The following is a 21,981-nucleotide window of genomic DNA, read 5'->3' as shown; positions in this document are numbered from 1 at the left end:
CATCGGACGAAACGCGTAGGGTTCGTTATGCCTGTCTTGCCACCATTTGAATTTTAGCGCTATTTCCACTGTTCGTTTTTTTGAAGAGCCAGAGTGTTTTTATTACTTTGTTTTATTAAAGCTGGTTCTTAGCCAATTTACACTATGGGGAAGCCTCCGTTTTTTTCCCTTTACCTTTGAGGATTGACATCCTGTCTATGAAGTTGGATCTACAACAAGCACCTACCACTGACATCTTTGAGGTGATAGGTCGGTGAGATCAGAGTGATCGAGTCGGTGAGTGTTGCCATTCCTCCATCACCTTCAGCCGCTGGGAACCAGGAGCTACCCCCCCTGCTCCAATACAAGTCCATCTGACTCCCAAGTCGTTGACTGGGAGTCCACCATCTCCGGTAAGGGTATTTATGCCTACACCTTTCACACAGATGTTTATTACCGTATCTTGTGGATGCCATCCTTGGATCCATTGGTCCTCCATCACTGATCTTGGCGGCTGTTGATCGTTCTCTATTACATTATTTGGACTTTGAGTCACCATTTTATTTACATATGAGTTCCGGATGGACTTTCTGTTGTATTATTTTTCAGTTATTTTTTTCTTTACATGATTAATTTTATTTGTGTGCAATACACTTTTGTGACGTGCAAAACCCTCACATCCTTTCGGTTCTTATGTATAGAACTACTCCCCCCTATTGTTGGGATTTGTGGTTCTTCCTATATTGTTTCCTTTTTTGAATATATGCACATGTATTGTTTTGTCTACTGGTTCATTTCAGGGGCCAAAATAGTTTATATATGATTCACTTATATATCTTATCCATATACCTTGCGGTTCGGACTATTTATCTGTTTCTGTTGGTGTCAACTAACAGTCCTCATAGGACCTATTTTCATTAATATTCTTTGTTGTGCATATCGCCCTCCAGACATCATTCTGTTTGGCTTTGCCCAATAAAGGACATCTTTTAGCTTCACACTTATTTTTATATCTTCCTTACAATTTTGTCTGATTGTGGTGTTGGCTGCTTTGCCCTCTGGTTGGCGCATTATTATCTTTGATTTTTAGTGTTACAAAACAGTACGATTTTCATGGACAGCCTCACCAATAACATACTCTGGCAATGAATATTTGTCTTGAATTGATTTTTTCCTTGAACAATTTGTTTTGGTAACATACAGAAGCAGAACTTCAAACTGATTCACTTTAGTTAATAATGGGCTTTTTAGGTATTTTTTGGAGCATAAAAAGCAAAAAGGGGCCTCTAAGTGTAGTATCTCTGTGGAGCGCAGCGTGAGTCGCATTGCTGGTATGATGATGTCACCATGGCAGCATTGCTCCATGGAGAGTGCCACTATGAGCAATCCGAGTGAGGGTGGCCGACCATTACCTTCCTGTATTGCGGCTCCCACCTTGTGGACTTTGGGAGTCCTACATCTTTGATGTCGACCAGTGTTGATGATCCTTACCTCCTTTTATTAAATGTGAGTTGCCCCTCATTAATGTGTCAATAAATTGTATGAAGATACTACACTTAGACTCTTTTCTGCTTTTTATCTCCTTGTTGGCGTACAGAGTTGGCTTCTACTCTTGGAAGAGCTTCTTGGAAGAACTCCCTCTCCCAAGTGGACCCTTTAAAAGACTACCCTAATGGACTTTTAATATGCTTGTTTGCCATTTTAATGGACTTTTATTGAACTTTAATGCCTTCTACTGATCCCCTTTGTGCCTGCTGTATCTCCTTTGTAATTTTTTGGAGCAACACATGCTTTTCCATCAAGCAGTAATAGTCCTGGCTTGACGGCAAGATTGAAATTCGAAAGTGACTGCTGCCCTCAAATCAACCACACAATTTAACTCAGTTTAAAAAGCAGAATAAGTCAGCAAATTGTGTGAGGCCCAAAGAGCTAATCAGCAAACTTGGTACTGACACAGATAGTAGTCCTAAAGGGACTTTTGGCTTAAATGAAGAGCTGGGAGCATGGGGGGAAATTGTGTCAAACAAGACCCCACTACTGCAATTCACAGACGTAAAGCAGTTTGCTTTACTATCCCTCAAACACTCATCAAGCTTGAACACACTGGACCTGGTTCCTCCTTTTATATTGAGGGGGCTGGCTTAACTCAAAGCCCCTAGTAATTGCAGGCCATGGTTTAAAGGCCATGGAAATCATTTTAGGTATAAAAAAAAAAGTTGTCCGGGGCCACAAACTTTAAACTCTAGAGATTCATCAAGGTTGAAATGTATCTTTACCTGCTACTTCTGTTCCTTAATTTCAGTCCTGGAAACAATGGTCAACACATTAAAGTAAACCATGATCAGTATTGATATTAGAGATAGCTAGGCATCTGGCATTTTCAGAAGGATATCTGCAAATTCAGCCCATGTATGTATATTTCTGCAATATGCATGGACATAAAAAAGAAATTCCATACACACAAATACCCATCAGATTCAGAACTCACCAGAAACATCAGACCCACATTTCTGAAGATTTATAAATGCTTGTGTTACAGCCTCCTGATCGTTGGCTCAACAAGTAATCGCCAGTAGCAATAGCAAACATACTATGCAGTTCTTTCTCCTCTAGTCCTTTGATCACTGCCAAGCTCAACACCAGCATTAACAAACAGGACCAAGGCTATAATCCACCTGGGACTTTCTACCTCTTCTCATCCCTCTCAAGAAAGCCTCTTTCATTATATGAGTCACTAAGTTTAAAGCAAAGCTAAAACCAGCATAGCGTAACTCCAGTTTTTTTTAAAACAAACTAAATACAATTACAAACACAAGCCCTAGCATACCTGAAGTGTTTCTTCAATGTAAAATAAGAGGATGAGCTGCGGTTGAAGAACATTTTATATAAGCTTGTTGTTAATATTTCTCATGCAAAAATAGGACTCTTGTGACTGTGTGATGGAAAAAAGTTTTCCCTGGAGCATTTTGGTTTGCTGACTGGCAATTTGCCATTCAAGTCATTTCACATAGAATTTTGGAAAAACACACATTATTGGAACATATGTCAAGGTAGGAATTCTGGTATAAACTCTAAAAAGAGCAAAAAGGGCAGCAATAATAGCCTGCATGACTGGGCTTGAAAGGGGTTATGCGTAAATATGTTGGTTACCAGTGGGTTAGAAAATCATGTGAGGGGTTGAGTGCTTTCTGGTTTAGGAAACAAAGGTCTGGCCAGGCAAGGCTCCAGTAATTGTTGATGTGAAGTAAGATTAGGAAAGTTTGACTGCATTGGGTAAATTCCCGGGCCCCCTACCTCATAGTATACAAGGATTAAAGGGCGGTTGGATAATTTCTTTCATGCCAGGTTGCGTGGTAGTAGGAACTTTGAAGGTGGTCCTCTTGGATAGGGCAGTTTGGGTAGGAACCTTTGGTGTGGCATCCCCTGTTTCAGTGGGGTCCAGTCACCTAGGTGTAATCATGCTATAGGTTTTGTCTGAAGTTAACTGAGAAATGAGAAATGCTCCCCAAGATGGTATGGACCAGCTTGGGGCTCCATCAAAGTGATTGCTTGCAGATTGAGAAATATTTCTCTGTACAGGCCTTTAAAGAACCTAGACTAATGTTTTTCCTGCTTCAATGTTGCTTTATGATATTATTTTTATTTACAATATGTTGATATGGTATTTATGGTACAGAGTAATAAATAGGCTGTGGTGAAAATAAATCATATACTACATGTTTGAATTCTTTATTGGGTGCTGGATTTGTATTATTTCTGAGAAATAGATGGTAGGCCTGGCCCAGAGGCAATTACATAGCAATGTGCTTAGTGACCTATGTACTGTATAGTGATGAGTATTTAGCTGTGAAGTGGCATTCATTTTGTAGTATTTATTTCTTGGGTCATATGAAATGACATACAGTATATTTAATGTCACATTATATGTTATGTATTAAGTGATTTGTGATATGAGCTCCCTGTCACGTGTTCATTAGTATACAAAATAATAAACCTAGAAAAAAGCTTTTTTTAATTTGATTTTAATAGTTTATTTTTACAAATATAGGCTCTTTGCTTTACTATTCCTCCTCCGCTTGTTCAGATACTGCTTTGAATTCTAGCATTTATGTCTACCCTTTCTATCTCTACAGGTCGAAGTAAAAAATGGATTTGTTAAATTAATTCGGCTCTGGAATCCTTGGGGTCAAGGAGAATGGAGAGGAGCCTGGAATGATAAGTAAGTCTAATCTAGACAGAATATGATTTGTGTGGATAGGTTTGACACTAGAGGATCACTAGAGAGGGCCTCTTCCTTTTCATTAAAGCAATGTCATCATTTCCTCCACCAACTCAACCATGTGAACTGTTTAATCATCTCCCCGAATATTAAACCCATGATTAGCAATGTCAGATCAGTTCATCAAATCAGAATCCATACTGAATGGGGACAAACTGATCTGCAGCTTTTGTGAGCCTTTAAATGGGTCCTTTGGATGTTTCCACTTTGCTTGCTCTATCAAGCTCAGAGCAAGCTCTCAACAGTGCCCTCTATTTAAGTAATACAAAACACACTATTTAATTTATGTAGCAATAACTCACGGTGGGGCTGTTTCCGTTACCTTTTTACCTGTAATTTCACCAATTCCGGGTCTAGGGTCCCTGTTGAGCTTGTTACCAAACAAAATAGGCAACAGTCACTTTAGTACTTTTCCAATGCTTTAATGGGAGATAACTGGAAGAAGTAGCAGGAAAGAGGTAGAAGAAGAGTTGCATGGAAGTTCAAATACCTTTTCTTGGTGTAGCACTAAGGAATTGAAATGTCAAAGATGAATGTATCTTCAGTTCAGGATTAAATCTTTGCCCGCCCGGATATGTTTCTCTCACTAACCTAGCAGCCGGATCGCAACACGAACAAAAAGTCTCTGCCACAGACTTGGGTGAAACAAAACTGTACGATCCTCTGCCACAGGATGTAGTAGTTTTCGGTGAACAGCAAACACAGTACCAGAACCTTTAAGCAAAAAGTCTCTGCCACAGACTTGGGTGAAACAAAACTGTACGATCCTCTGCCACAGGATGTAGTAGTTTTCGGTGAACAGCAAACACAGTACCAGAACCTTTAAGCCGTCCCGGCAGTACTTGTGCGGTAAATTAGTTTAAGATGCGTCCTCCAATCAAGTCACCAGGCCCTTCTTAAGACCAGCCTTGCATTGTCCCTTCCAAGATGGGTCCTCCCCTGGATCTTCCCAATTGTCCGGCTTCTTCCCGCAGGACAGACAGTGCAGGACCATCCCAGCGATAGCAGGCCCCAGACAGGCTTTTGGGTCTACCCGCACGGCTGCAGCAACGCAACCCTCCAGCCCGGAGGGCCGTGAGGTAGAACTCACTAACACATACCTCTAGGCCAGGAGGGCCATGAGGCAAAAGACCTCTAGTAACATGGCGTCTGTCCCCTAAATACCCCCTCCCAGAATGCAACTCGGAGGACCACCTTCGCCGAGAGGCTAATCTAACATTAGATTGAGTCTGAACTATGTACAGAACAGATGATCGACCGAATTTACATATAAGCGGTAGATTGGAACATCTACCAGCGTTACATTTATATGATCCCTTCTCTTTATGTACATGGATGAGGGCACTGTATTTATATTAATAAAAAAAAAAAAATACAAGTATCTTTTTTCATAATCATTATACAGCTGTCTTGTGACCCATCCCTTTCCCAGCCCATCTGCAGGGAAACATCATTGGGAAGAGCTTCTAGTTCTCTGCAGCCAGTCACATGTTAAAAAAAGGCCTTCCAAATGCAAAGAAAAAAAATACAAAATGAATATTAAATAAATGTTTTTCAGTTATATAAATATGTATTTGAACTCAAATCTTTATTATTTTATTGCAAAATCATTGTGTGGGCTATCCAGGGGGAGGTTCTACCAATCACAGCCTGTTTCATTCCCCTCCGGCCTGTGTCTATACTTTGCATGTGCTTAGAATTACATGGAGTAGAATTAAACAACATGTAATATCCTGCCTCCATAGGGTTTAGTTGTTTAGTGGGCATGGAGAAGGAGGGAGGGAGCTGGCTGTCATTTATCCAGAATGTTTACTTCTACATGTATGACTCTATAGTTATGTGGGCTGCACAGAAAAGAAAAAGGAAGAGATGGCCAGCTTAGAAGGGAACTGAAGCTGAAGAATGCTTAGTAAATGTGGCAGCACCTGGTCTACACAATCTCAGGCTGCAGCGGGGACCCAGACAAGGAGGAAGGGACAGTGGGATCAACCATTTTTTTTTCCAGAATACAGAAAACAAAACCCTGACTGAGTATGAACAGCATGTGATACATGCTGTTTAATGATTAGGGATTAATGACACTTTTTTAAAATAATATAATTATTAATGACAATTCTACTTGTAATCCTTACTTGAACATGTGTAAAAGTACAGTCAATAATGAGGGTAGGGTGGCATAGCAAAAACTGGAAAGATGGCACCACGTATTACAGGTGGGACAGTGATTGGGGAAAGTATTTTGAGGCCTAGTGAGTTGAGATGAGCTGTATAGAACAATAGAACAGGTGTTCAAAATGCTGGAGATAATATTGTGTTCAGCATTTTTCAAGGTGGGTGAAACCTAGGACACCCTTGCCACAATGCAACTGAAGAAGAGGGGTTTAGCTCTGGAAGCTGTAACCAAAGGTCTAGTCACCAGTTTTGCCAGTGGTCTCCCACAGTAACAGCATAGTTTAATTTCAGTTCCACTCTAAACACAGTAATAGAAAATGGTGCCCGACTCCCCTGCAAATTAAACATTTAGTTTCTGAATAAAAAAACTGAAAATCATAGGGGTGGCAACCTACCCCTGCTTATTAGGCCATTACTCTGTCACAAGCTGGTGCCCGTGTGGTGTCCTTTCAGACGATTGCTGAGGACTTTCTCTGATCTAGGGGATTATCTAAGTGCCTAGGCTGCTGGATAACCTGCGTAACAGTCATGCTTATATCAGATTATTTTCTCTTCTTTTCTTTTCAGAAGTATCACCTGGAAGGAACTAAGAGAGGAGGACAGGCAAAGGCTGCAGCGGGTCAGGGATGACGGTGAATTCTGGTATCTTGGGCTGATTTGAAATATAAGATATTTCTCTAGTTATTTTTTTTAAGGATGATGGCACATCCTTTTTGTCCCCCTGAATTTAAGTACCCCACAACCCCCCCCCTCTTTTTTTCCAATGCATGATAACCTCCAACCAGTGTTCACGGCCTCCATCAGTCCTCCATTTTCTATGCATTGGCCACAGCTGTACAGAAGATCCGCATAGAATTCTATGACACTGTCTAGTTAGACTTCAACGCCCAGTGAATTTAAATCTTAGACTTTAACATCTGTCTGTAGAGTACAACATTATCTAAATAGTTGTTATGGGCTGCAATGACCTTTTTTTCTTGCAAAATTACTTTGCGACCCTTAGGATTTTTTGCTTGCATATTTCAAAAACACATGAATAAAGCCCCCAATAACCCAAGGCAAAAAGCTCATACTTTTTTGTCCATGTCGTGAGCTCCATGTTATTACAGGAACACATTTTAGTAAAGCAATTTGTTTGTGTTTCTTTAGGATGTCTTGGGAAGATTTTTCTCTGGAGTTTTCCATAATTATCCTCTGCAATCACATACCAGACTTCCTGGACTGTGGAGAACAGCACAGGAGATGGTACAAGAGAATGTTCTGGAACCGCTGGACCAAAGATGGTAACACTTTTACTGACAGCAAAAGTATTTTTGAGGTTGAGGAAGTAGAAGGTAGAGCAACAGATAGCTAGCTATGGGATAGAGATAGATAGATAGATAGATAGATAGATAGATAGATAGATAGATAGATAGATAGATAGATAGATAGATAGATAGATAGATAGATATGGAGGCTGATGATTTTTTGGGGAGGCTCAAACCCCTCCAGGTCCAGGCACACTGAACTCCATATTGGTGTGGATACTCTGAGCCTATCCTTTTGCTTTGGGAAAGCTCAATGAAGAGGCTCCTTCCTAACACAATACACAGGGAGCAGTCAGCAGATGAGCCAGCAACTTGGATTCCCAAAAACTTGCACGATTCCTGAGCAGGCAGATATAGGAGAGGAGGAACGCTCGTTTGATCCAATAAGTGCAAGTCACACACTGCCTGACTTTAATCCACAGCTCAGACCACAATACTGACAGCAGAGGCAGATGTATATTCCTGTTTCGCCTTAGAGATGCTGAAGCAGGGCACTTTAAGTGCTACTCCAGAGATTTGGAGGAGTGGGGCAGGGACAGCGCTGCTATGTCCCTTTCTCTCAAGGTCTGAACAATTGCTCCCAGCAGCCAATCAGAGCATTTTGCATGCAGCATCTCAAAGTTCCGATCACCAACCTGCACTACTTGATCGGGTTGTCACACATAGACAGTCAGTCCATGTACCTTACCGGCCCTGGGGTGAGGCTCATTCACACAAGCTGCAGCTAGGGCAGGGGTCGGGAACCTTTTTGGCTGAGACAGCCATGAACGCCACATATTTTAAAATATAATTCCGTGAGAGCCATACAATATGTTTAAAATGAAATACAAGTAAATGTGTGCATTTTATGTAAAACCAACACTTTTAAAGTACAATAAGTCTCTGAATTCTTTTTTTTAACAATCAGGTGTTCTTTATTAAGGGATAAATCACAGAACAAAGGAATACGGCAAAGTTGCCGAACATGACACGAACTCTGAATTCTTTTTAATAACGTTGTTATGCTGTTGCTAACCAGTGATTACTTCTTACCATTAATGTGACTTCTGGGGCTGCATGGTTTTGCTGATGGCTTTGTAGTCTGGTTGATACGTGGTGAGGTTAAGCTTCATGCAGGCGTTGAGACTTCCATCCATTAAACGTGATCATAGGTTGGTTTTAATGTTCTTTAGATGTGAGAAAGACTGCTCACATGCATACGTAGAGCCAAACATTGTCAGTACAGCAATACTCACACGCTGGAGTGTGTGGTATGTGATAGGAAGCGCATTCCAAGTTTTGACAATCAGCTGGTCCGCGGGTTGAAGTTTTTTCATTTCTCCCCACTTGTGTTTGCTCGCCAACTCTGCTTGCTGTCATGCAAGTCTTTCCAAATCTTCATTCAGTGACTTGAACTTATTCACCCACATCTCTGAGGCCTTCAGGTCAGCAGCTTGTAGCTCAAAATCTCTGACGTAGACATCTTGGATGTAACTCAGGTCGGCGCTGTCCACTGCACACTCGCGTAGATGGGATGAACTTAAAGATGAGTGCGCTCACAAAATTCTCCAAAGAGCGCTTTGAATGACTGCAGGAGATTAGATGTGAAGCCCGCTAGCTGCTGAAGATCAAGATGTTGAGCAGGGTCATTTGCTGTGCATGCATCTTTAAACTCTCCCAGTTTTTTCAAAGTGTAGTAAACGACCTGTTTCAAAGTGAAGAGTTCTAGCTTGTTTTCAAATGCAAACACTGCTTGTTGAAGGGATAAGACTGTATTTCCAACGCCTTGCATTTTCACATTGAGCTGGTTCAGATGTTCAGTCATGTCCACGAGATAGTAAAACTTTAGGAGCCACTCAGTGTTAGTTAACTCAGGATGCTCAACATTTTTCATTTCAAGAAAAGTCTGGATTTCCCTCAGACAACCTGCGAAACGGCTGAGCACCTTCCCTCTTGACAACCAACGCACATTGCTGTGCAGAAGCAGACCAGGATTATTATTCCCAACTTCATCCAGCAGTGTTTTAAACTGGCGATCATTTAAAGCTCGGGAAACAATAAAGTTGACTACCCGAATGACCAGCGACATCATCTCACACATCTGAGCACAAAGCGCCTCCTGATGTAAAATGCAGTGAAAACTTAGGATGGGTCTCTTTTCATGTTCACGAAGAAGCGCTACGAATCCTCTGTTTTTCCCCACCATGCACGGAGCACCATCAGGTACACACCGAAATAAGTTTATCCATCGGTAGATTTTGTTCTTTAGGCAAAACAGCAAGACTTTCCTCATGTAGTGTGTCACCGACAGCATACCTTGCAATCACGCTGAACTGGGATAAATGGCTTTCGTCTGTTGACTCATCCAAAGCGAGAGAAAAGAATGGTGCTGCATTTATGTCCTTCACTTGTGTTGCCTCAAGTTTATTTTGCCATCATGATGGTACGATCGTGAACAGTTCTTGCCAACAGAGGCATGTCTTTTATTCGTTTGATTATTTTGTCTTTATCCGAAAAGTCATCAAAAAGTTCATTTACAATATCAAGCATGAATGTTTTGGCATACTCCCCATCTCTGAATGGCTTTCCGTTTCTCACAATTGCTAAAGCACCAGCAAAGCTAGCCGAATTCCAGTCACCTTGCTGGGTCCAAACACGGAGTTGCTGCTGACTAGCTTGCACTCTGCACAGTAGCTCTTGACACGCTTTCTTCCTGCTGTCCCCAGCAGGATATTTCGATACAAACGTAGTATGGAGTGTGTCAAAGTGCCGCTTTATATTTGACCATTTCTTCGATGCAATTTTATAATTGCTGATTAGACACACTGCATAACCTGCTCTCGCCACAAAGACGAATTCCTCTGTCCATTCCTGCTGAAAAGTACGATACTTCTCATCCTTTTTTCTTTTAGCCATCTTCTTCGATAAAAGGGTTTCTGCAATGAGCTAGCTGACTAGTTGATTAAAAGGAGGGAAGTTTACTTCCTGACCTCACAATGACCCGTGTATGTTACGCATCATCCAATAAAAATTTAGTGTTGTCCCGGAAGACAGCTGTGATTGGCTCCAGCCACCCGCAACCATGAACATGACCGGTAGGAAATGAATACAGGCACACCCCACTTTTAAGTACACAATGGGCTTTATTTACTAAAGCTGGAAAGTGCAAAATCAGGCTCACTTCTACATAGAAACCAATGAGCTTCCAGGTTTTATTACCAAAGCTTAATTGAACAAGCTGGGGTTAGAAGCCCATTGGTTCCTATGCAGAAGGGAGCCTGATTTTGCACTTTCCAGCTTTAGTAAATAAATCCCATTGTGTACCTAAAAGTGGAGTATGCCTGTATATTGAAATACATGAGAATGTTTTATATTTTTAAGGTTAATAATTTTTTTTATTAATGATTTGTCTGCGAGCCAGATACAGCCATCAAAAGAGCCACATCTGGCTCGCGAGCCATAGGTTCCCGACCCCAGAGCTAGGGGAACAAACCCCCCAGCCAGGTCCGCACTTACCCCATCCAGGTCGTGGCTTCCCTGGCTTCTCCTCCCGGCTAATCCGGTATTAAGATCTGCCTCCTGTATTGATTCACTAATATCACAAGTGGGTGAGTTCGGGGCGTTGTGCTCTGCGCCCCAAGCCCAACCTTTTTGAAGTCAATTAGAGCCTCGGGGTTTAATCATGTGCTTAAAAAAAAACCTCATAGAGACCTGTTCTAGAGTCTAGCGCCCCACATGGAGATTAAGGGGCGGCGCATGGAGATGAGAGGGGCAGCGCCCCTGCGCCCCATATGGGCCGCAAAATAGAGAGATAGATAAATATGGGATGGATAGATGGATGGATAGATAGATAAATAGATCTTTACAAAGTGAGAGGAATTACATTCTTAGATAGTTATCACCAGAACAGGGGCTAGAATTGGAGAATGTTCCTTTGCCCCGTGTTCTGATGACAAACCTAAAATTTTGAATTACTTGTGACTTTCTGTCTTGATAACAATGTTCAGCAGACAAATACAGAGGGTGAATCTACTTAGAGATAAAAACTTCACAGAGGTACTAATCCTTCCCTACTCTATAAAAAAAAAAACTTTGGCTAAATACACTTAAATATGTTGTTGTTTTTTTCATTTCAGAGTTGTTCAGCAGGAACCCCCAATACATGATAACCATGACGTCCTCTGATGAGGTGAACAAAGGGTGCAATGTGGTCATATCGCTAATGCAAAGTGGCAGGAATCGTCAAAAATTTGGAGGTCAATGGCTCCCTATTGGATTTAAGGTCTTTAAGGTACATATATATCCATTTCATCACTTGGTAAATGTATCTTTTTCTGGTCAAGGTTGTAGGTAGAGGCAGTGTTAATCTCATTCAATTTGCTTTTAGATCTGAACTTCATGCACAAAAACATTCATTTAAATATATACCTCAATAGCCACAAAGGAAAAAAAAAATCACTGCGGTGTGGATTTACTAAAAGCAAATAGACTGTGCACTCTGCAAGTGCAGTTGCACACATTTTTCCCCAGAACTTAGTAAATGTGGTAAAGCTTCACTTTGTAAAGAATACCCAATCATGTAAAAGGAAAATAAAAAAAATAGCATTTTTTCTTGCACATGATTGGATGATGGAAATCAGCAGAAGTTTACCACATTTACTAAGCTCCAGGGAAAATGAGTGCAACTGCACTTGCAAAGTGCACAGTCTTTTGGCCTTTAGTAAATCCTCTCCATTGAGTGCACAAAATGCCTTTGCAAACCCATATAAGATCTTGTAAAAGTAGCAGTGACATCATCACTGTACTGTACATAGACATAACCTGTGCAGACAGCAGAGCTGTGGGAGGGACCCAACAGCTCCACCCACTACAGGCTGCCTGCAGTAAACTACAGGAGGGGGTGGAGACAAGACCAGTCACCCTGCACAAGGAGAGAGAACAGCAGTGACCGGTCTTTATTACAGCAGTAAAGTGTAATAGTTGTTACATGCTTGATTACTGAAGATATGTGAGGGAAATACAAAAAAGGACACCACTGATGCACATTCCTCTTGTATTTAGACAACATTGGTTTTGCACAGAGTTAAGCTGTAAATATAGCACTTTAAGGTGCACTAAGTCCTTCATCAAAGCACTATACTTATTACTAAGACACAGGTCCTCTTTAGCTAATTTATATAAAGAAAGGCTGTAGACAAATAAAGCTACTCAGCCCTCGCAGGAGAACAGGACAGCTGTGACAGGAGATACATAACGCTGATTAAACAATCTGCTTACTGACGCAGCAATCAGCAGGAAATACAATATAGTCTCGTGTTGTGGCTAAATGTTGAATTGATTATATTGACTGGATCTCATCGCTCAAAGCTCTTAAATTTATCGCCGGGCATTCCGCTGTGATTTGTTTCCCGCAGCTGCTAATGTGTTTACAGACTCAAGCAGCAGAACCACTGCAGCATTCAAATTATCATCAACATGTGGCCTTGAGTTATCATTATAACAAATCAGTGTCTAATATTGTCACTGTGTTTATTTATTACAACTGGCAGAAAGGAATAGTGTGTTTACTGTGGACAGCCAATCAGAGGTAAAGCTGTCCATACACTATTAGATTTTTTCATTGAGCCTTAGTTCATATTCCTTTGTTAACACTAAACAGATAGAATAGATGAATCCCCCTGCTGGGCTATTGCATTCCACTGGTGGAAGCTGTCACAGTACTCGAGCAATGACAAAAGTGGCCATACATTCGAACAATGTATGGCCACTTTTGGTCTTAATGCTGTATGAAAAAATATTTGGGAGAGGTTTTTTTTCCAGCCTAAGAGAAGTCAAAGACAGACATTTCACTGACAATGAAGGCCCACTCCCCGAACAAATCATGCTGGGACCCAATGTGACACTTCCCTGGGACCCAATGTGATACTTGCCTGGGACCCAATGTGACACTTCCCTGGGACCCAATGTGACACTTCCCTGGGACCCAATGTGACACTTCCCTGGGACCCAATGTGACACTTCCCTGGGACCCAATGTGACACTTCCCTGGGACCCAATGTGATACTTGCCTGGGACCCAATGTGATACTTGCCTGGGACCCAATGTGACACTTCCCTGGGACCCAATGTGACACTTCCCTGGGACCCAATGTGACACTTCCCTGGGACCCAATGTGACACTTCCCTGGGACCCAATGTGACACTTCCCTGGGACCCAATGTGATACTTGCCTGGGACCCAATGTGATACTTGCCTGGGACCCAATGTGATACTTGCCTGGGACCCAATGTGATACTTGCCTGGGACCCAATGTGATACTTGCCTGGGACCCAATGTGACACTTCCCTGGGACCCAATGTGATACTTCCCTGGGACCCAATGTGACACTTCCCTGGGACCCAATGTGATACTTGCCTTACAGTAGCATGGCACATTGTCAAATATGGTATACACCTATTGTGGGGTCACAAGTATGGTATACAAATACGATACCGGTGACCCCACAATAGGCATAAAACTTTTTTGAGGAAGGGAGTTTAACAAGACTCGTGGCCACTCATTAAAATTAGAAGAAAAAAGGTTTAACCTTAAACTACGTACAGGGTTCTTTACTGTAAGAGTGGCAAGGATGTGGAATTCCCTTCCACAGGTGGTGGTCTCAGTGGAGGGCATCAATAGTTTCAAGAAACTATTAGATAAGCACCTAAATGACAGCAACATACAGGTATATACTGACCTATAATCACACGCATAGGTTGGACTTGATGGACTTAAGTCTTTTTTTCGATGTCACCTAATATGTAACTATATGTAACTATGTTAGGCCCTGGGAATTGGGTCAGTGCGCTCAAGGTTACAGCCAAGATCCCAGGGTCTCAGCTGCTACACTATGTTGCCAAAAATTTGTGGTCACCTGACCTTCACATCTACAGTATATGAGCTTTGGACATCCTAGTCCAAAACCAAGGGCAATAACAAGGAGTTTTCCCTCTTGTAGCATTTTATCAGCCTCCACCTATCTGAGAAGGGTTTCTGGGAAATCTCAGGGTGTGTCTGTGGGAAAAGAGCATTTGCAAACAAATTGGGTTATTCTTTAAAAGGGTTTTTTGCCTCTCCTCTTCTTGGAAAGGTTTCCAGAAAATGGTGGGGTGTGTCTGTGGGAATTAGTCACCAATTATAAAAAATAACATCTGTGAGGTCAGGTACTGATGTTGGATGAGAAAACCAGACTCACAATTCATCCCAAAGATGTTTAGAAAGGTTTAGAGTCAGGGCTCTGTGCAGACCATTCCTCCACACCAAATTCATCAAACCATGTCTTTATGGAGCTGGCTTTGCCCAGTGGCACGATCGTGTTAGAATAGAAAAGGACCTTCCCAAAACTGTGTGCCACAAGGATGGAAGTTCACGACTGTTTAAAATGTCTTTGCACGCTGCTGCATGCCATTTTAGTTTTAGTCGTATTTTAGTCATCTGAATTGTTTTAGTTTTAATCTTATTTTAGTCAACTAAAATCTCCTACATTTTAGTTGACTAAAATCGAATAGACTTAGTTAAAATGTAATGCATTATTTAAGCATTTCTCTAGAGTTGCCAAACTCATTATATACTCCTGGAGTAAAAATCTAATAACGTTATTATTTATGGTATTAAGGTTTGAACATGCAGTACAGGCACAGATTTAGCCATTGTAATGTATAATCATTTTAAATAAAACCAAGTTTCATAAACAAACAAAAATATTCCTTTTTGACAAACAGAAGTGCAACTTTAAAATATACCGGTATATATTTTTTTTAAACTGTAACCTCTACTGGATGTAATGGTATTGTACATATTACCTAAATATATTACCAACATTAAATATTGAGAAAAAAAATAAGAAAAGCCTTTTTACTTACTATTTTTTCCTTTCAGCAGCCTAGTAGATGCCCCCCACTTGTTCTTATGTGGTAGTGCAGCGTGCATGCTTTGACTAAAATGCCGTTTTAGTTTTAGCTGTACACTATATTACTAAAAGTATTAGGATGCCTGCTTTTACACGCACTTGAACTTTAATGGCATCCTAGTCTTAGTCCGTAGGGTTATAAACCTCATCTTCCTTATCAAATGATGGTTTGCCAACGTGAAATATTGCTGCAAATGGCAAAAGGACATGAAATAACAACTACAATAATTATCATGATTAAAAAAAAAAAAACTTGCAGACCTAATTAATTTTAGATTTCTTGTTGATAGTTTTGTTAGCAGTAAATCAGGTAAAATCACATTTTTATGCTTATTAAACTTTGCAAGATAATGTTTATGAAGATAAAGTGCAGTATTTTTGATAATTTTCTCTCTTTGTTTAATTATTATAATCAGCATTTGAAAGAAATGGAAAAACATATTTAATTTTATGCTAAGATAGATATACACACTATATTGTCAAAAGTATTGGGACACCTAGCTTTACATGCACATGAATTTTAATGACATCCCAGTCTTAGTCCATAGGGTTCAATATTGAGTTGGCCCACCCTGTGCAGCTATGACAGCTTCATCTCTTCTGGGAAGGTTGTCCACAAGGTTTAGGAGTGTCTCTCTGGGAATGTTTGACCATTCTTCCAGAAGCGCATTTGTGAGGTCAGGCACTGATGTTGGACGAGAAGGCTTGGCTCGCAGTCTCCACTCAAATTCATCCCAAAGGTGTTCTATTGGGTTGAGGTCAGGACTCTGTGCAGGACAGTCAAGTTCCTCCACCCCAAACTCGCTCATCAATGTCTTTATGGACCTTGCTTTGTGCACTGACTCGTCCAAATCATTTGGTGGAGGGGGATTATGGTGTGGGGTTGTTTTTTTCCAGGGTTTGGGCTTGGCCCCTTAGTTCCAGTAAAGGGAACTCTTAAGGCATCAGCATACCAAGACATTTTGGACGATTTCATGCTCCCAACTTCATGGGAACAGTTTGGGGGTGGCCCCATGACTGCGCACCAGTGCACAAAGCAAGGTCCATAATGACATGGATGAGCGAGTTTGGGGTGGAGGAACTTGACTGACTTCAACCTGATAGAACACCTTTGGGATGAATTGAGCGGAGACTGCAAGCCAGGACTTCTTGTCCACATCAGTGTCTGACCTCACAAATCCTCTTCTGGAAGAATGGTCAAACATTCCCATAGACACACTCCTAAACCTTGTGGACAGCCTTCCCAGAAGAGTTGAAGCTGTTATAGCTGCAAAGGGTGGGCCAACTCAATATTGAACCCTACGGACTAAGACTGGGATGCCATTAAAGTTAATGTTCGTGTAAAGGCAGGCGTCCCAATACTTTTGGTAATATAGTGTATTTTAGTCATCTGAACTTATTTAGTTTTAGCTATATTTTAGTTGATTAAAATAGCGTTAATTTAGTAGACGAAAATATTTTAATTGACAAAATTTACACTGCAAACTGGTTAACAGCCATCTGTAGATTATTGTATGTGCTGCTTAGCATAGTATTAGGTAGAAGGTTTATTAGGAACTTCCTATCTATAAATTAAGTAGCATGTAGACAGTCTGTAGTGCTAAGTGTAAACATTACTAAAGGTTAAAAGAAGTAGGACCAATAGAAAGGAAAAGTGGAGACAAAGAGCAAAGAGGGGAGGAGATCACACAAGAATATCAGATCAGAACTGTGGCACCAGAGGTGGGGTTCCTCTTTTAGGACCTAGACAGCTCCCATGCAGCTACTAGAAGGGTCAACAATTGGACCACTTCAGTAGAGATTTTATCTTTTTAGTGTTTTTTACTGACTAGCCCTCTGAATGATATCATCTATTTGTTTTTCTCTTTGTCTCTCTAGGTGGAATCTCAGGTACAAAGAATGTTCAGGAAATAGCCAGCTGAGAAAAATACCAGCCATCAGCGGAGATTATCAATGAAAGTCATCATTTATCCTGTTCTTGGCATAGCTAGAAGTAGTTAGTAATTTTTTAGGAAATATTTAGCATAAACGCAAAATCTTCTTTTGCTGAAAATGTCCTGTCTTTCTCTGGTTACAGGACTTTGAGTCAGAGATCCAGAACAAGCAGAAAGCAATAAAATGAACGAAATACATACAATATAAATGGCTATTAATACTTATACAAAACAATGCTTTTGAATGTTATCCAGTTGGTTCAAACAATCAGGAAGGAGTTTTGTCCCTGTTGGAACAAATTGGGCTATGCTTTCTAAGGGTTTTCATTGGATCAACAGCAACTTTAGGGTTCTAAAGTCGTAAAATGATACTTGGGTGATGAACGCTCATGTAACAGATCTCCCATGGATTCCTTATTAGGGTGACCACATTTGTAAACTGCCATTCAGGGACACCCCCCCCCCCAAAAAGATGATTTTTGACATTCTGCAGAGTGGTCAGGACAGTGGAATGGACAGGGGGGCTGTAGGATGGACAGGGGGACTGTGGGATGGACAGGGGCACCGTGGGATGGAGAGTGGGACAGTGGGATGAAGAAGGGGACAGTGGGATGGAGAAGGGGACAGTGGGGTGGACAGGGGAACAGTGGGAAGGACAGGGGTACAGTGAGAAGGACAGGGGAACAGAGGGACGGACAGGGGGACAGTGGGACGGACAGAGGGACAGTGGGACGGACAGGGGGACAGTGGGACGGAGAGGGGGACAGTGGGACGGAGAGGGGGGCAGAGGGACAGACAGGAGGCAGGAGGACAGTGGGATGGACAGGGGGACAGTGGGACAGACAGGGGGACAGTGGGACAGACAGGGGGACAGTGGGACGGACAGGGGGACAGTGGGATGGACAGGGGGACAGTGGGATGGACAGGGGGACAGTGGGATGGACAGTGTGATACTTAAACATAAGGACTTGCCTCTGACTGTCTCCCCGCCCTCTCGGTTCTCACTTCTTCCTAGTAGGCTGTTCCCTGAAGCCTGCGCTCTCTCTGCTGGACCCTTCTTAGTCCTCGCTATCCTGGGACGAGCCTCCCCTCCGCGCCTCCTGTCTGCCATGTGAGTGTGAAGTGAATTCGCGGGGCTGCGCTGGAAACTACATTTCCCAGCGTGCAGCGCGGCACACAAAGCCCTCCACAGAGATGACTGGGGTGCTGGAGGCAGTTTGTGTAGCTTGTCTGAGCGGAGCAGACATGCTCCCCACCGGAACAGAGTGGACCTGCCCAAGCCGAGCAGACCTGGTCCCGGCCCGAGCCAAGCAGATCCGCCCCCCTTCCGTTCCATTTATTAGTGTGGCTGTGCAGTGGCGTTGCTATGGGGGTGTGGGGATGTGGCCCGCACCCCGGTGACACCCGCCAGAGGGTGACACCCAGCTCAGACTGGCACCGGCATCGCGGCTCCCATGATGTGTGTCCTTATTTCATTCCGGGACACTGTATTGTCCCGGAATGAAGGTGCCCGGGACACGGGACACAAATATGAATTCAGGGACAAGCCCGGACAATCCGGGACACGTGGTCACCCTATTCCTTATATTTGTCAGAGATTTTGATGTGGGTTTTCCCTTCCATTAACAAAGTCTCTGTCTTTTTTCTTTTGATGGTATTCTTTTGGTGGAGCTTTCTTTTGGTGGTATTTGCTCACCTCTGCGTTTTAATTTTTTGCGCTATAAACAAAAAAAGACCGACAATTTTGAGAAAAAACAAACAAACAATATGTTTTACTTTCTGCTATAAAACATATCCAACAAAAAAAAAAATAAAAATAAAATTTCTTCATAAATTTAGGTCAATATGTATTCTGCTACATATTTTTGGTAAAATAAATCCAAATAAGCGTATATTAATTGATTTGTGCAAAAGTTATAGCATCTCCAAACTATAGGATATTTTTATTTATTTATTTTACTAGTAATGGCAGCGATCAGCGACTTATAAAGGGACTGTGTCATTGCAGCGAACATTCTGACACTAACTGACACTTTTTGGGGACCAGTGACACTAGTATTAGTGTCACTGGTCCCCAAAAAGTGTCAGTTATCAGTGCTAAGAAATGTCACTGTACTAATACACTGGCTGGGAAGGGGTTAACATCAGGGGCGATCAAAGGGTTAACTGTGTGCCTAACCAGTGTTTTACTAAACTGTGGGAAGTGCTTTTACTAGGGGAAAAGATGGATCCTAGTCCCTGCTTTGCAGACACAGGATCCATTACCTTCCCTCCTGTCAGAACGGCGACCTGCCTTGTTTACATAGGCAGACCACCATTCTGCCTCTCTGTTCGATCATCAGCAGGTGCCGGCGGAAATCGAGTCCATGGTACCTACCTCTGGGCTTGCGCTGTGTGTGATCACAGCAGGAGCAAGTAGCCGGCGGCGCGCATGCGTGGCCTCTATCCAGAAGAGCCAGATCACCCATATAGAGGTGCCGCCCTGTAGCAGTAAAACTGCTATAGGGCGGACCTTAAGCGTTTAATTAAAGCTGAACTCCAGACATTTAAATGTATTTCTCAATAGCCACAAAAGATCGAAAATCCATTTTGTGTGCATCAAAAATGCCCTTGCTAACTTAGATATTACTTTTTAAAAATAGAAATGACATCATCACTGTACTGTACATTGCATGTGCAGAGAGCAGAGCTTTGGGAGGGACCCAACAGTCCCAACCACTACCGACTGCCTGCAGAAAACTACAGGAGGGGTCAGATACGAGACCAGTCCCCCTTATAAGGAAGAGAATCAGCAGTAACTGGTCTTTATTACAGGAAGCTTTTCTACAGGGATAAAGTTCCACAAGATTCAAGTTATGTAGAGGTAGCAGCCAGTAATGTGCATATTAAGTTTACTGTAAAAATGCAAGATAAATTGACAATGTTAATAAAGGATAAGGGGTATGTAACAAGCATAAGTCAAAGAGTAACAATAATTTAAAATTGACCTTCAGCCTACTGAGGAGGATCCCGCCTCTCCACCCCTCCTCCCGTCTTCTGCAGGAATAGGGCTTTGCTTTTTTTTTTGTTTAGCTCTTATTTATATATATATAAAGTCCGCCCCGTCTCCCAACTCCCATCACTCACCTTAGGTGAATGAAAAGCACACTGTGCGCTGTGCCCCCAGATATGCATGTCACATATCCTAGGAGGCATAGACTTTCAATGAAGAAAGGAGGGGGCCTGTCTGTGGGCCTGTCCACATGTCATCGGTAGGCGTGGCGGCTGAACTGGGAACAGCCAGCAGTCTAGCAATGAAATCACAGGGATACATGGCGGTGCATGTTTTGCATAGAGCAGCCCCGATCCCCCTCTTCTCGGTTCCCCTGTTGACGCTCCTGGTTCCTGCTCTTCTGTGAGTGTTCCATAGAAAGCTATTTTCTATGGGGCCACTCGTGTGGGCTCGCTCCCCAGCTGCCCTTTCTACATCTATAGATTTGCTCCCTCGCCACAGGCCATTTGCCAGAATATGTTAAACCGGGATATTATATGTCACTGCTGGACAAGGTGGGTAAAGAGGGTCTCCGCTACAAGTATACACACGCTTCTGGTATTTAGACAATATTTGCTTATCCCAGAGTTCCTGACGTGACCTGAAAATGAAAATGCAATGACCTGAAAATCATGAAAATGCAATTTGCCAAAACAATTTTCCCATAAAAGAACATGGCTCTGTTGATAAAGAATCGTCCAGGAGTATTGATCTCCCCATTTCTCGGCGCAGTTCCCCAGTTTCTCCTGTCAACCGGCCATCAGAATCAATATTCCTAGAAGTGTTAATCTTCAATGGCATGAACAGCAAAAGAGGCGAATATTTTCACTCTTCTTTGGCAAGCGGATTGTTTTGGCAACTTTCATTTTAACAACCGTGTTGTTTTAAAGTATAAAGTGTCCAGAGCCAAAGTGTTTAATAACTTTTAGGATAGAATAGGGGATTAGTTTAAACTGCTGTCAATTTTTTGCCATGTGAGTCTTAATAAGGAGTTTACCCTTCAATTTCTGTGCTGTAGATTTAACAGGAAATTAGAAGTTATCTTTCCAATGTAAGAGAAATCCCCTCTGGGACAGGCATAACAGGAACAAGTTTCCCAGTTAGAAGATTTACCCTCTATTTCTGTTCTGGTAAAATCTTGGGATTTTGGATTTGTACTCACTTTCATTACCAATGATATTGATGATCAGGACAATTACAGAGGCTGAATCTGTCAAACAGGGACACGGACAGCAATAAAAACAGTGGTTCTAACCCCTCGCCACTCTATCCATATCTAGTTTTGCTTTTAGTTGTACTTTAAGCCTGGCTAAGTGTATGTACCACACTGTACAAGACAGGTGAACACATAGA

At 42.1% G+C, this 21,981-nt stretch overlaps 1 protein-coding gene across 1 annotated transcript in view; it reads left to right on the top strand.

The window, feature by feature from the left end:
- LOC141140787 (calpain-13-like) overlaps positions 1-21,981 on the top strand; it is a 124,840-nt gene that overhangs the window by 64,751 nt on the left and 38,108 nt on the right. Inside the window, exons 10-14 of the mRNA XM_073628285.1 lie at positions 4,113-4,198; positions 6,998-7,072; positions 7,580-7,713; positions 11,853-12,007; positions 17,542-17,553. Coding sequence (XP_073484386.1) covers positions 4,113-4,198; positions 6,998-7,072; positions 7,580-7,713; positions 11,853-12,007; positions 17,542-17,553 — 462 coding nt within the window. The remainder of the gene's footprint in view (positions 1-4,112; positions 4,199-6,997; positions 7,073-7,579; positions 7,714-11,852; positions 12,008-17,541; positions 17,554-21,981) is intronic.

The sequence above is a fragment of the Aquarana catesbeiana genome, linkage group LG04, assembly GCF_042186555.1.
Source record: "Aquarana catesbeiana isolate 2022-GZ linkage group LG04, ASM4218655v1, whole genome shotgun sequence".
NCBI lineage: Eukaryota > Metazoa > Chordata > Amphibia > Anura > Ranidae > Aquarana > Aquarana catesbeiana.
The sequence above is the reverse complement of the archived record's forward strand: the minus strand, read 5'-3'. Positions and strand labels throughout refer to the sequence as shown.